The 16,565-nt window shown below is 40.9% G+C and overlaps 1 protein-coding gene across 1 annotated transcript in view; it reads right to left on the bottom strand.

Moving 5' to 3' along the window:
- Egflam (EGF like, fibronectin type III and laminin G domains) overlaps nucleotides 1-16,565 on the bottom strand; it is a 180,401-nt gene that overhangs the window by 102,883 nt on the left and 60,953 nt on the right. The window contains exons 2-3 of the mRNA XM_031360032.1: nucleotides 1,936-2,045; nucleotides 113-196 (exon numbers count right to left, since the gene is read on the bottom strand). Coding sequence (XP_031215892.1) covers nucleotides 113-196; nucleotides 1,936-2,045 — 194 coding nt within the window. The remainder of the gene's footprint in view (nucleotides 1-112; nucleotides 197-1,935; nucleotides 2,046-16,565) is intronic.

Below are 16,565 nucleotides of genomic sequence, written 5' to 3' on the forward strand. Positions count from 1 at the left end.
AAGGCAAACCCTTGTTATTATTTCGTACATTGAAGTACATGTAGAAAGCCAGAAGTCTATTTGTGATTCCCTGAGGTCCCAAAGACCCCGATGCCTACATAGAAATACTCACAGTGAATAGGCCATCCTGGCCAACAGGTATGTTATGTGACCGCTCCCGCAGGGACTTATCTGAACCAACCTCAGAGTAAAACACCTGGAGAAGAAGTAGAGACCGTGGTGAGAATAGAGGCAACGTATCCCTAACATCAAAAGTTCAAGACATTCAGAAAGGATGTGGCTATTGTGGTATGTCACCTTGCCTCATAAGTACTAGGTCCCTGTGACTAAAGGGTAGTATCTAGTAGGGCCACAAGCCTGCACAGGCTTGGAGAAAGACCCCCACAGTGAGGAAGAATGAGTAGAGTTGGACTCAGCTCCTCCCTCTACCCCCAAAATACCCCCAACCTTCTTGGGGCTCTCATTTCTCATGTTTGTGAATGAGTCACTGATGGCTCATTTTATGCCAGCTTGATACAAGATACAGTCATTTTAGAAAAGGCAACCTCAACTGAGAAAATACCCCTATAAGATTAACCCTTGGACAAGTCTGTGGTGCATTTTTTTGTGTGATAACTGATGTGTAAGGGCCCAGTTCACTGTGGGTAGTGGTTGTGGGCACTGGAAGAAAGCAGGTTGCATAAAGCGGTAAGCAGAGCTCTTCCACGGCCTCTTCTTCAGATCCCATCCCCAGGTCCCTGCCCTGTTGATTCCAGCCATGGCTTCCCTCAGTGATAGACTGTGACCTGAAAGTTCCAAGATAAAATAAGTCCTTTCCTCCCCAGGTTGCTTTTGGTCATGATGTAGAATTATAGCACCAGAAACCCTAAGACAGTCTCAAAATATATTTCTACTTTAAGAAGACCAGAGGGCATGGACCATGCACAACAACCTCTATTCTTTAGTGAAACAAAGACGGTAGGCAATGGAGGCATGCAAGGGGAACAAGCAGCTTTCTTTCCATCCCAGATGAAGTGCCCAACTCCAAGGGCAAGACATTGTGAGCTTGATATGGCTAGCTCTCCCAATATCATGGAGATGTCAGAAGTCTGAAATGCCCTGACTTCTAAAGTGAACTCATTTCTAAAAACACTATTCAAAGAAAAACATTTTGGTGAACTACAATAGTTCAGCCTAATTTGTCAATCCTAGCCTAGGACACAGTCACTAACCATTGCCCTGCTTACCCTGTGTGCCCCTTAACTCAGATCCTGTCAGTGACTCCCTGTGATTTTCTCTGCTTCTACATTATCAATTTGACGCTATGCAGCTGGTAACAGAAACCATGCACATGCAGCTGGTACAGAAACCATGCATTCTACCTGTTTTGATTTCCCTTTGCCACATACCAAAAAGACTACATAGTTCCCAGTAGATGAAGGGTGCTACCAGGTCACCAGAGGAGAATGACACAGTCATTAACAGAAGAGGATTGATGTAAGGGGTCAAAAGCAGGGTGAGTACCTGCATTACAAAAATCAAACTCTGAACTGCTCAAAGTCTGAAACATTTTGAATCCTGATGTGATCCCAAAACACAAAAAAAGTAACATTTCACACCTGGCTTCACATGGGGAGTGAAAACTTAGATACACTAAAAGTATATAAAATTGTCTCCTGCTGTGTGTGTGTGTAAGGTACATATGAACTATTATTAGATTTTGGATTTAGCTTTGGTCCTAGCCCCAAGATATCTAATTATGTACTAGGGAGATACTCAGAAATCCGAAGGGAAAAGGAATCCCCAATTCAAAAGATTTCTGATCCTAATCAGATAAGGGAGACTTAACCTGTTCAGGATATATATATATATGTATATATATATATATGTATATATATATATATATATATATATATAATGAAAATGGACAGATAGACAGACAGCCCCTGTACTCACTGTGTAGCCAATAATGGAGCTCCCAGAATGCTTCGGTGTTTTCCACTGGATGCTGAAGGCTGTACAGTTTAAGGCTCCCAGCTTGATGTCAAGAGGAGGTCCCACCTTGCCTGCCCCAGACAAGAGAGATTGTGTTAGATGCTTCATGTATCCCATCTTAAGTATTACTTAAACAAGATCTGACTGTGTACTCATAGACAAAGACTGTAGTTAAGGACAGTGCAGCATCCTCTTATACACCACATTTGTCTCAGACAACCTCACTAGAACTTGACTGCTGACTCCCAGATGGTAGAGAAAGTGGTCCAGCCGGGCAGTGGTGGTGCACACCTTTAATCCCAGCACTTGGGAGGCAGAGACAGGTGGATATCTCAGTTCGAGGCCAGCCTGGTCTACAAAGTGAGTTCCAGGACAGCCAGGGCTACACAGAGAAACCCTGTCTCGAGAAAAAAAAAAAAAGAAAGAAAGAAAGAAAGAAAGAGAGAAAGAAAGAAAGAGAGAAAGAAAGTGGCCCAACTAAATCAGCTTTTAATCCATTCTGTAACTTGTGGTTAAATAGAGACTAGAAAAATGAGATTTACAGTTCACAATGGAATAAGCCAAACTCTATGACTTTCCCATTAGAATTTGAAAAGGGGTTAATATAAGATGATCAGTTTTTAATCTACTTATAACATATACATTGTGTATGCATATTACATAAATGTATCTGTATATAATCTCATGGTTTATTTTTAAAATATGGTCTGCAATGGTTACTTTTAATTATCAGGTTGACCCACTCTAGAATCACCTAGGAAGGGAGCCTGAAGGATTGCCTAGACCAGGTTGGCCTGTAGGCGAGTTTATTCTGTGGGCATGCTTATCGGTAGTTATCTTAATGATGTTAACTGAAGTGGGAGAACCCCTTCTCCATGGTAGCACCATTCCCTGAGCTTGGATCCTCAACTGTGAAAGAGTAGAAAAAAATGTAACTAGAGAGATGGCTAAATAGTTAAGAGCACTTCCTGCACTGACAGAGGACCTGGGCTCAGTTATTGGCACCCAATAGCAGCTCATGATTTCTTGTAACTCCAGTTTCAGGAGATCCAACACTCCCTTCTGGCCTTGAGGGATAGGGCATGCACTTGGTGCACAGATATGCATGAAGGCAAACACAGAGATATAAATAAATAAATAAATAAATAAATAAATAAATGATTTAAAGAGAAAGGTAACTGAGCGCAAGCATGATGCATTAAAGCTCTCTGCGTTTTGACTGTGGATGTAATATGATTAGCTGATACCCTGACTTGCCTGGGTTAATGGACTATAACCTGGAACCATAACCCAAGATAAACCCTTTCTCTGTCAGGGTACTTTATCAGAACAATGGGAAGAGAAACTAGGACAGCATCTATTTTTCTTAAACAATTTTATGGCCATAAATAATATATTTTATACTTCTAAAACAGCATATGAAAGTTGTCAAGATTTAGAACACTCACAGGCCCACAATTTTATCATTCAGGAATGAGTCCTGTTAGCATTTTAGCAGACTTTCTTTTGGTCATATACAATTTAAAAAATTATTCTGTATGTTCATGATACATATAATTTTAGTTATATATAATTTCATTTATAATTTAGTGATTATGTGTATATGTGTGTAGATGCTCATAATCTTATAGTTTATCTTACTTAATTTTCTGTCATTAAAATAATTATTTTAATGACTATAAATAGTTACATAGCATACTTGTTTTCATAATAAGCAGTGTTTGTCATTCCACCATTGTTAGACACTTTTATTTCCCACAATTCACTATTTTAAATAACATTCCATGAAGGCAGAAACCAGTTCTGTCCCATCCAGCTTACAGAGTAGGAAATGATCAGAGCTCAGCAAACATCCCTTGAGAGAATGAATGTTCTAAAATTTGATTTCCTTACTGGTCCTGGTGGTGTATGCATTTAATCCCAGAGCTCAGAAGAGAGAAAACAGATAGATGTCTGCAAGTTCAAGGCCAGCCTGGTCTACATAACCAGCTCTAGACCAGTCAAGACTACATAGCAAGACTCTGTCTTGATTCCCTTCCTAGTGCTTCCAATTGTGCTTTTCTTTTAACTGTGGCATAGAATTCTTCAATTCATCAGAGTATTTGCAACACACAGAAATCTAATGTATCTGTTTAAATGGGCCAGTTTCTTACTTCAAAGGCTGTTCCCCAATGCCTTCGTTCCCCCTCATGACCTCAATGGTTTTATTACTTGAATTGCATTGATGGTTCAGGAAGGCCAGAGAAGTTGTTCAGTTAATCTTGTGTATAATACTGTTAACTTGATATTATATAAATGTTTTAAAATGCCTTCAGGCATCTCTCACCTTGTTGTTCTGATTCTTTCCTGAGTAATTAAGTAATTAACTGTTTCACCAATGTTTCCAGTAACAGAAGTCAAGGTTTTCAGATGAACTAATAGAAGCTTGATTCACTTAGCAAGAACTATGAGACCAGGAGGGACCCCTACCCCATTCCCATAGATACCTACATTCAGGAGCTTAAATCCCCAATGATTTATCTGCCTCTACTTAGTTCATGGCTCAAAGATCCATCTGATAGTCCAAATTCAGGCCATGTGACTATCTCATCAATGTGGTAACAGAAAAAGGGTTAGTCCTTCCTACTTTCCAAGCCCAGGAATGCCAGCATGAAAGAAGTCCTGGGATTTGATCTTATACCAAGCCCATGCACAAAATACAGGTCATTCACAAGGACTTCAGGATCGTAGAAAGGTGGGTAGAGGTCGAATAGCTTGCAACACTCCCATACAGAGCTCATTTGTACATTAACCATCAGCCTCCTTGATGGGCACTGAGGCTGTTTAGGAAGTTCTGCTTAAGAAAATGCTGAAAAGAACTTCTACATGTGATTTCTCATGTGCATGAACAAGTATTTCAAGGGTTAGTATCTTTCAGAATTATAATGCACATGCATTCTAATTAATGTAGGTTAATTTGAATAATTTTTTAGATAGAATTCCTGGACCTAAGACAATTTCTCAATTGTCTATTGATATTATTGACATTGTGAGTTAGGTAGCTTCTAGCTGAGCCCTCCTACAATTGGGAAGGATAGTTAACAACATTGTTAATGTTCAGCAGCATTGTTAATGCCTCTCCACTCAACAACAGCAACATTCTCTCATCTAGCTAGAAAAACCAGGAACATCTTGATGAGGCCCAATAAATCTAGGTGAATGATTGACACCTCTGAAAACTTGCTGAGAACTGCCAACTTAAGAGAATCAATATTTTTAAAGACTTGTGAGAACCAAACTTATATATGAGAAATTAACTAATTTATAGGTTTATGATAATGCAGAACATGCTCCTAATAAGCAAGCAGCATGGGCTTTCTGGGTCTAAATGTTAGCATTCCAGAATTTCTACTCTGAAAAATATATGGCCAAGACAGTAAAAGACAAGCCATGGACTTACAAAAGACGATTTGTACTCTGTATATCTGATCAAGGGCTATTAGTAAATATATAAAACCTAAATGTTTCCCCCGCCCCAAGTTTATCTGTTGAATATAATCCCCAACTAATGGTATTTAGGTGGTGATTAGATGGGGAGGGGGAGAGGGCAGCCTCATGAACAGACTCAGTCCCATCATGGTTACAGTTTGAAATGTCTCCCAAAGTCTCACGAGTTTGAACACTTGGGCCTGAGCTAGGTGGCACAGTCTTGGAGGTTATAAAACTTTTAGGACACAGAGCCCAACTACAAAATGTAAGTTGCTGGGGAAAATTTTAAGAGATACACCTGTTTCTAGTGACACCCTGAGCCTTCTGCTTCCCAATCCTTGGAGATAAGATCAGTTCTTAAGATCTTGACCTCCTCCAGGCTTTACGTGACGTGCTAAATCTTCTGAGAGGGTGAGCAAAAGAAACTTCCCTCTGTTAAGTTGTTCTGTTGTGCATCTTGTCACTGTGGGTAACAAGAAAACCAGTACAGTGCTTTTAGAGAAGAAACCTTGGGCTGGAGAGATGGCTCAGAGGTTAAAAGCACTGACTGTTCTTCCAGAGGTCCTGAGTTCAATTCCCAGTAACCACGTGGTGGCTCACAACCATCTATAATGGGATCTGGTGCCCCCTTTTGGTGTGACTGAAGAGAGCGACAGTATACTCACATGAAACAAATAAATAAATCTTAAAAGAAAAGAAACCTTAACTACCCCATCTCCACCTCTCCTTCTGCTATATGAGGGTTGAGCAAGAGGACTAAGGGATACCACTATAGACACTGAATCTTGGTGACATGATTGTGGACTTTCTATACCCTACATACCAAATAAGGGCATCTCTATCAAAGCCCTCCCCCTCCCCCACACCCTCCATCTTGCAGATATGTTCCATGCTCCAAAGTTTCCATAGGTGTGAAAAAAATATATATCTTTGTTGTTTATGAGCCATGGTACAGCCTATGGTTATTTTGTTACAGCAACTGAACAAATTACAAACACAGAACTTTTAATGTCCACTCTAAAAAAAATAAGTTTTTAACACATGTTGTAAACAATCCATGAAGGAAGATCTACAGAGAGCAAACAAGCATATGAAAGATGACTAATATCACATTAGGAAGAAAATCAACATTAAAACAGTAATGAAATTTCAGTCTATCCTTACGAGAATAGCCCAAATCCAGAACACTCCCAAGAATGAGAAACAATAAGAACTCCCCCTCAGGCAAGATTGGTATCAGAAGCAGGGAACTCTGGCTACTCTGTTAACCAAGACTGGAAGATCAGAGTTAGAACTGCAGAGGAAGTTTTAAACCAATCTGAGCAACCTAGTGAGACTGAGTCTCAAAGTAAAAAGAAAGAGGAGTGTGGGGTATATAGTCCTTCCCAAAGTTTGTCTGCTGAACCTTAGCACAATGCATGGCCTTCAGGGGGTGACCTGGGGAAAGGGCTTTGTGGCCAGGATTAGCATCTGTTGTGAAGCCAGTTCAGTCTCCAGTTTTAAAAACAATCTCTCATTCATGCAGATGGAGATTCAAAGGGCTACAATCACTTTGGAAGGCAGCTTTTGGCGGTTTCTTAGAAAAATGACCTGACCATAAAGTCCAGCATTGTGAACCTCTTATTATTTAAAGAAGCTAAAACCTTCTGTTCTCACAAAATGCTGTGCACATATATCTATGGCAGCTTTATTCATGATTGCCCAATGTTAGACATAACCAAGATGTCATTCAACATCTGAATGGATAAATAAATTGTCGTACATTCAGACAATGGGATGTTATTTGGTACCAAAAATAGATGGGATATTCTATGACAAAGAGACATGGAAGAAATTCAAATGTGTATATACTAAGGGAGGGAAGTCAGTCTGGAGAAGGCTGTAGACTGAGGGATTCCAGATAGCTGGCATTCTGCAGACAGTAGAAGTGTGAGTGATTGCCAAGAATCTGTGGAGAGATAGGGATGAATAGATGAATTCTCACAAGTGAAACTATTCTGTAGGTGACAAGTACTCAAGAGACACGATTCAAAAGAAGGAAGGATTCTGATCCACAGTCTCAGAGACTCCAGACCACCGTGGTGTGGAGGGTGATGGATCAGGACAGCTCATCTCATGGAGGTCAGGAAGCAGAGAGAGAGAGAGGATGCTTGTGCTAGCAAGCTTTATGTTCCCCGTCCCCCTTTTATCTACCTGGGCCTTCAGCCGTTGGGATGGTTAGCCACATTCAAAGAGGGCTTTCTCTCCTTGGTTAATCTTTTCCAGAAACACTGTCAGAGGCACATCCATAAGTGTGTCTTATGAAGCTGCCAGGAGTCTGTCTCAATCCATTCAAGATGATTGTTAAGTTAACCATTGCTATATGATACTCTAATAATGTATATACGTGCCATTACATAGCTGGCCATACTTGTGTCATATTCAATGCAATAATGAGCCCTAATGTGAACTGTGAACTTCAGCTGATAGTTGATTGGAGGCAGAGCAGTTGGAACAAATGTACCTCCTTGGTGAGGGCTGTCTATAACAGGAGGGTCTGATCATGTGTAGAGGTAAGGGTATATAAACAGTCTCTGTACCTTACTCTCAAGTTTGCTATGAATCTTGCACTTCTATGAAAAACTGGAGGTGTCCTTCATGACTCTGGGGTAGTTCTGGGGATTGAACCTGGGACCTTGAATATACCAGAGAAGCACCAGACTTCTGAGTAACAGCCTGAGCTCTAAAAATTGAAAACCCTTTGGTTAGGTATGATGGTGCCTGACTTTAATCCCAGCACTAGGAAGACTGAGGCAGGCAAATCTGTGAGTTCAAAGATAGACAGGTCAACAGAATGAGTTCTAGGCCAGCTAGAACTAAATATGGAGGCCATGTCTCCCAATGAGACAAACAAGCACCTTTGTAAAATTAATTTTTAAATATTTTATATTTTCATAATAATTTTTAAAATAAATGTCATATGTTATTTAAAAATAAGTGTTTTATACTTTTGCTAGACACTTATTTTTGTCTTTTAAATTTTTTCAATTGAGTTTTTGTCCTCATTGTTTTATGAGAACTTTGATAAGCTAAAGATCGTAGCTATTAATTCAACTACATTTTCTTACTATAAATTTATTCTTAGGTCTGACTGTATAATTGCCACTACTGGTCACATTCACTTCTGGTTAAAAGGTCTATTCCCAGACAACCTCGATGATGGCAAATGAGGACAAAGAGAGTGGAAGTGGCTTATTACCTTCAGGAAACATTAAGATATCCAATGGCATGGCTGAATCTGGAGTCATAGGAGAAGCACCTTCACTATGCACTGGGAAAAGTTAAAATGGATTGAAACAGGATGTGTAGTTCAAGAAGAGGGAGTGGCTTATCATATCCCTAGTATGTCTGTAATGGTTCAGTCTATAAGTTAGAAAATACCCTTGAATCTTAAAGAAAAAAAGATAGTTATAGAAGTTGGTAGAAAGTCAGAGAAATGAAGGCTAGTAGTTTCCATCAACTATTATAATAGGTAGATAATGATGGAGATAATAGATAATAGATAAGTGATAGATAGATAGATAGATAGATAGATAGATAGATAGATAGATGATAGATATACAATAATAAATAGAAAAGTAGGTAGGTAGATAGATAGATAGATAGATAGATAGATAGATAGATAGATAGACAGACATGATAGATAGATTGATGATAAATAGATAGATAGCTGATAGATATATAACAATAAATAGACAGACAGTGAGACAGACAGAGAATAAAAAGGAAAGAGGGAAGGAAGGACAGAATGGGGCAGTGGTTCTACATTACATCAGAGATTCAGAACCAAAAAGTCTTTACTCTCCCACTGTTTTTGTTTTTGTTTTTGTTTTTGTTTGTTTGTTTTATGTTTTTTTTTTTTGAGACGGGGTTTCTCTGTGTAGCCCTGACTGCCTGGAACTCACTCTGTAGACCAGGCTGGTCTTGAACTCAGAAATCCACCTGCCTTTGCCTCCCAAATGCTGGGATTAAAGGAGTGCGCCGCCACTGCCTAGCTCTCCCACTGTTAACACTAGTACCACAGCTGCTTCCAGATATTGGAGCAAGTGATGGATTCTAGAATAATGAGTTCTCACACTTTGATGATCTGGCCTGGCTGCAAACACAGTAGCAGGAAAGGAGCCTCTGTGCCTGTCTTGCTTTCTATGTCTCCCAAGGGTTATCTTTGATTGGTAGAACCTAGTTCATATCTAGTGAGTAAATGAGTGTGTGTGTGTGTGTGTGTGTGTGTGTGTGTGTGTGTGTTTCTAAGCCTTTGTATTACAGTAATGGCTCCTAAACAGACAGTGAAATAGATAGAGAAATTGTCAACCTAAAACACTCAAGTTGGTATCATAAAAACATGAATTCCAGCAATCTGTCGTTTTTATTGTCATACTCTCTGGACAGAATTTACATCCAACCTTTCTGGGCACTGGTATGACTCATATTTCATTGTCCTTCTCATTCATTTCTTTTTTCTTTCAACACATCTAACAAATATAAATTGAGCTTCCTATATGTACAAGGGACTGGGCCAGCCAGTGAGGTCTCAGTAAGAATGAAAAAATGTGGCCCCACATACATGTTAATTGGACTTTGCAATTGGGTCTGAGGACCATTACTGTTGCAGAGTATGTGGTGATTTTGTGGCACTCAGCAAAGACTTCCCAGGTTCTGTCTGATTGTAAGAATTAGGCAGACAAAATGGGTATGAAGAAAGTATCCCAGATAGAAGAAGCAGCACCAAATTTTCCTGCAGTAGAGGGAAGAGTCTCATTCTCTCTCTCTCTCTCTCTCTCTCTCTCTCTCTCTCTCTCTCTCTCTCTCTCACACACACACACACACACACACACACACACACACACATACATACACAAACACACACACATACACACACATCTGGGATAAAGAACTGAGTGTACATAGGAGTGAGCAGGAGGAAGGGATCAGGATGACTACAGGGATTCTGCCTGGCACCACAGAGAAAAAGGAATGTATGTCACCCAATCAGCTGAAAACATATACATGACCTTTCGCTGCTGTCTATGGAGATAGGATTGTGCATGAAAGGTAGCCATGTCATATCTGGACCAAATACCAAAAGTATTTCAGATGAACTGTGGCACCTGGGAAATCCAGTTATAGAATATACATGGATCTCAAAATCAGGTTTATTTATCTATTTATTTATTTTGAAGAGGAAACTCTCTAGGCTTAAAAGAGGTTAAAAAATAAATCAAAAGAAAACTAGTTGATTGTAAATCATGAAACTTTCATGATGCATGTCAAAAATTACAAAAGGAAACTTCAAACCGGCAGATTGAGGGGTAAGTAATTGCTGCTAAATGGAGGCCATGGGATATCTTTATTATGAAACACATAAATATTGATAAAAAAACATACTGAAACTTAATAAATAAGATATGAAGAGAGAACTTACACAAGAAGTATAGCCAGTAAAAACTCACAGGGAAATATTCAAATTTGTGAGTTATGAAAGAGCCAAATTTTAAGAACTGAAATGTTGTTTTTTGCCTGTTAAATGAAGCTGAAATGCTTAAGTGAGAGTAAAGAATGCTGAAAAGTGTATGTGCACATGCAACCTCCCACCAGTCAAGTATGGCAGTGGAGTTGAGTGTGTAGGCATGTTAGGAAGACCATTTGGGAATATCAATGGCATCCATAGCTATGACTCTGTCCTGTCTTTTGTCTCCCAGAAGTGTGATAAACCTGTCTGGGGGGGAGAATCTTAAATGAAGAGAAGCCTGCATCAGCAGGAGGCTCCCCAGAGCCTCTATTGAGGGCACAGACACCATAACAATCTAAATGTGCAGAAACAGGACAATAGCCAGGTCGATTATACTACATCACTCAGGCGGACGGTGCCCACTCATGTGGGATTTCCTCAAGCACATGCGTCACTTTGGACTGGAACTTCAAACAGAAAAGAATGTTTGTGGAGAAACTACCAAATCCAGATCATGCCTGCAGCTTCCTTGACAGAATTATACTTTCACTAAATGAGACTTGATAAGCGTACCACAGGCATGGAGGGGTCAGCACGAGGGGAAACTGAGTCAAGGCCTGAAGGCATTCTCTCCACTCCTTTGGAACTCTTCTATAAACCTAAATTTTATTTCCATCAAAAAGCATAATTGGAGAATATGGTGGGGGTCATACCTTGTTCATACCTTTGTAACAGAATTATAGTATAGTATAACATTTGAGAAATTTGCCCAAGTTATCATAGTACTATGGTTATAGTCCTGTGGTGGATTTTTTTTTTTTTTTTTGAAAAATAACCAGATGACAAGAGAAAAAGGTTAATTGTGACATTTCTAGGTGGCTGAAGTCAAGGACTATTTGGTTTCTTATTTTCTTCTACCTGACAAGCTTTACACAATGTTATCATATTGGTTTCTCACATTTTAAAAGGCATTCCTTTCAAAAAGTATTTTTGCATCCAAAGGCTAGCACTGAGGGGTTAGGAGTCAAACTGAGAGCCTGGTTGTTACAAAGGAAATCTGCAAGGTAGGGGTTAAGTTTGTACCAGCCACTTAGAGCAAATAGAGCCGTTGTATGTCTGCAGTCTGCTTTCCTCTATTAAACGATAAGGCTAAATATTGTTTGCAATTAATAAAGCAGATCAGGTCTCAACAACGAAAGGCAATAGACCTGCATCATTATGTATCTGTGTCTCATGTCAACCATCACAGCCAACTCAAGCCGACCAGGAAGGAGGCTTAAGTTAGGGGAATAAAACTATCACATGGAAGTGCTCACTGACTGTGACTGAACCTTTATCAAAGAGTGGCTGGCTGCAAAGGACAATGCCCCTTCCTTGCTATTCAGTGGCAGGCTACAACTACAATATAAGTTTGCATGATCTTTCCTATACTGCTCTAGATTAGCTAAGGCCATTCTAATCAGGAATGAGGTCTCACAAATATATCTTTCTCCTTGGGCTCCTAATCTCGAAAGAGGGCTGTCACGACAAGGTTTCACAGGAGGTAGAGGCATAGAGGACAGTTTAGCTAGGTGTCACTGTGTCCAGGGGTTGAGCGGCAAGGCTCACGTGCAGGGCTGTGCCTTCACGTTACCACAAAAATCCTGAACTGAGATTGGTGGGTCACTGGACAGCAGTCTGTCCTCGTGTCTGACTGTAATGTATTTTTTTTTTCTGGGCTGGAGGAATTGCTCAGTAATGAAGAGCACTTGCTGCTCTTGCGGAGAGGACCAATGTTCAGCTCTCAGCATCTCACTGGGCATCTCACAATAATTCATAGTTACAGGGAATCTGATGTCTTCTTCTGGCCTCTCTGGCTACCTGAATGTGTGTGGTGCACACACACACACACACACACACACAAACATTCATAAAATAAAAATAAATATTTTTTCTCTTTCTCACTGGTGTACATATAAAACTGAATTTATTACTAATTACTATAATTTTCATTTTTAGATTTCTTTTAAAAAATAAAACTAAACAAATACAGATAAACCTCCATGTCCCATTCCTGCCCCCTTCCTCTCTTCCAGAGTTAGTGACTGCTCTGTGGTACTGGGTCTTCTCCTCATGTAAGTCTGTTGACTCTTTTCATATGATTGAGTCTTTAATCTATCTTTATTGGAAACAACCAAACTGTTCGTCAGTTAAGGGACAGATAACTTGTTGGTTACCCAGGCAATGAACCAGTACCATATGAGGTATGCATTTTTTTTTTTTGGAGAGAGCTCTGAGAAAAAAGGGCTAGACAGGGGTTAAAGAGAGGTTAAAAATCTTCAGAAAATTTAAAGTACTCAAAACATTAGTCAGCTCCTATTTATCCTTCATTTCTGGCTAGAGATCATATTTCCTTGGTTTCCAAATCTAATACCACTTACTTGCCCAGGTGCATTTCTGGGTCCAGAGTTTCTTTGTTGCTATATTCAGCTTCCCTCATCCTTCTGGCTGCTGGTCTCTCCCTCAGCTTGCAAGCATTTGCTCAGCCATCAAAGAAACCTGCAGCACAGATCTCTATGCAGTCCTCCATGTTCACCAGAAGTCAACTGATCATTACTGGGCTGAGAAGGCCATTGTTTCTTTTTTTTTTTTTCTTTTTTCTTTTTTTTTTACATGAAGAAACAGGCCTGTACTGTTTAGGGATCTATGATCTTACCAAAGAGAAAGAGGGAGGTATAGAGAGGAATAATGTCTGGCTGGGCTTCCATCACCATCACCCACCCAGGCTGTGTGAGTCTGGATGGTTTGTGATTCAGTTACTTCCTCCCTGTTTCAACCCCCTTGACCCTTCCCCACCTCCCCATCCCTTCCAAGTATATGCGGTGGCTTGCCATCCTCCTCAGCCCAGCCCCTTGTGCCCCAGGACCAGCCCTCTGTGCCCCAATAAAGTAAACTCAGATGTTAAGTAGGCCTCTGGTTCTATCATCTCTTTTCTTTTTCAACCAGGGTACCACATATGTTCCTGGGATTTACCATCATCACCCACTTCTAGATCACTGTCACTGTATCCCTGTCAGTCTTCCTTTATGGAACTCTTAGAACTCCACTCAACCATGTGCCTGGGAGCAGCACAGCTAACTAGCCAGGGCTGGCAATGACCAGCCACCTCTTTGCTATCTCTATCCTACAGTCTTTCTTCTCTATGGAGTGTGTTAGTGAGAGCAGCTCTTTCCCCCTTCTGAGAAGCAGCTGAATGCAGTGTGGTTTGGCTCAGAGGACTGGGAGTCTAGATCTGGTATACAGGATAATCAAATGACTGCTACAAGAGACAGCTATAGACTCCCCAAGCGGTGTCTGCATCTGAGCAGAACATCCCAGAGTGTCTATTTGAAGTGTCCTGGAGGGCAGGGTGGACCGCCAGCCGGTGTTCTTGGAAGTAGTATCTGCAGCATGAAAAGAGTGCTTACGTAGAGATCCTGTGACTCCTGGGATATGGAAGGACAAGCTATACTGAAGCGGGTAAGGCAAGTCCACGGGTCACCCTGGGATAGAGATAAACTCGGGTGAGGAAAGCCTGGTAGACTACCATCCAAAGGAAAGGCACATGCCTGTGTCAACTTCAGAGACAAGGTGTCTGGGTAGGTAGGGTCGTAACAGCAATGAGCAGATCACAGTGATTCCCCCCCTAAAGCTCTGCCAGCCACAACAGAAGCTCTTCCTATCTCTTCAATCCCTGAGTCATCACAACAGACTTCAGACTTTGTGTAAGGCACACGAAAGCCAGCCGTGTCTCTCCAAGAGCTCTACATGAAGCAAAAAAGCTCTCCATGATCTGAATCATGCTGAAGTCTCTCATCTGTTATGGTGAGGAAGCATATCAGCGGTGCCCCAGCGTTAAAAGCCCTCCCAACAATGAGCCACTCACACGTGGGGAAAACAAGATTCAAGTGGTTAACCAAAAATAATATTCCTATCTCAACGACGATGATGAGTGATGAAATTATGCTACCTATAGAAAAGTGGAGTGGAGGAACCTCGCCCTTTAAAACTAGTATAAACTAGAGCTACCAATAAAACATACCCTGAAGCTGTGTTCTTATAAGCTAGGTGCTGCATCTCCAAAGAGATCACTAAATAAAAGCTTTTCCTTTGCCTCGAGGAGTTTCTGAGATCTCTGGGAGGTTTTTTTTTTTTTTTTTTTTTTTTTTTTTTTTATATTAGATTTTTTTTTTTTTGCATTAGAAATTGCCAAATAATTAGATCAATTTCTTATGGTAATTTTATTTCATAAAGCACTTCAACTTACTGAGCAAAATCCATCTCTGATTCAATTAGTTTTGCAAACCAATTCATAAAAACACTTCAAAATGCAAACCAAAATATAGTCTGTGACAGAAATACATGGCCGGCTCTCCAGTGATTTGATTTTCATTGGAGTGAACCACGTTATAGTCACTGGTGCGGCGAAAAGTGCCTGGCTAACTAAAAATAGTCAGCAAACTCTGAATAGGGAAACAAACCTTGCATTTGTGTCTTTTGAAGCATGCTCTGTGATTGTTACATTACTAAAGTGGCATTGTACGGATGAGACTGAATCTCCCCATGGAAGATGCTTCTAAGTCGATGCCTGCACGGCAGCAGCAAAAGCATGGTTTGAAAGTACAGACCAGTGCTTGTTTTACTCAAGTCAGGATTTAGGAAATGCCCAGACACCGGATCGAAAGAGGTCTTGTCTTCCAGAACCCTGTGGGCCTCTTTGTGAGGCAGTAAGCCAAGCACACCCCTAGAATAATTAGGAATGTGTCCCAACACGGAATCCTAAACTTATTTAAAATTTTGAGATTTTTTTTCCCTCAGTGGCTCCCACCAAGTGGCCAATACTCCAGGCTAGGAGGCTAGAGCCATCATCTTCTCCTGTTACAGCCCTCCCTTCTCCCCGTACCACATAGCCAGGACATCACAGTACATTATAGCTCTCCCTTCCCCTATGTAATGCATAGCCAGGACATCACAGTACATTATAGCTCTCCCTTCCCCTATGTAATGCATAGCCAAGACATCATAGCCCACTGCCAAGGGCTCCTGTTTTCTGCTCCAGATGGGCTCTCTCTGCCACTCCTAACACTCACAGGATAGGATGTAAGCCCAAGGAGGCCAGCAACACTGTGACCCCCCTCTAATACTCCTTAATGCTGTATGCTTACAATATCTGGCACAAAATAGACACAGTAGGCTAAGTAAGCAATGGAGTAAACCCCTGTTCTCTTTGCAACTGCATCTGGGACCTTAACTAGCCTTCTTCCCATATGTACTCACATCTCTGAATTAACCATGAATGAGAATTTGCTCTTCTAGCTGCTATATCCCACCCACTGTAGACAAACATGGAGCCTCTCTCTACCCCAGGAAATACTATCACAGTTGAGCCTAAAGGCCTTTTGCTCTCAACTTGTTGAGTTTGGACTATGGTTCACATCCTTCTCAGTATAAAGCATTCAGCTTCATTAGTACTCCCCTTCTCTTCCCTCCCCCTCTCCCTGTTCCCTTCCCCCTCCTTCTCCCTTTCCTCTTCTCCCTCCCTCTCCCCTCTCCCCATCTCTCTCTCCCCTCTCCCCACCTCTCTCTCCCCTCTCCCCACCTCTGTCTCCCCTCTCCC

Source organism: Mastomys coucha, unplaced genomic scaffold (genome assembly GCF_008632895.1).
Source record: "Mastomys coucha isolate ucsf_1 unplaced genomic scaffold, UCSF_Mcou_1 pScaffold8, whole genome shotgun sequence".
Lineage (NCBI taxonomy): Eukaryota > Metazoa > Chordata > Mammalia > Rodentia > Muridae > Mastomys > Mastomys coucha.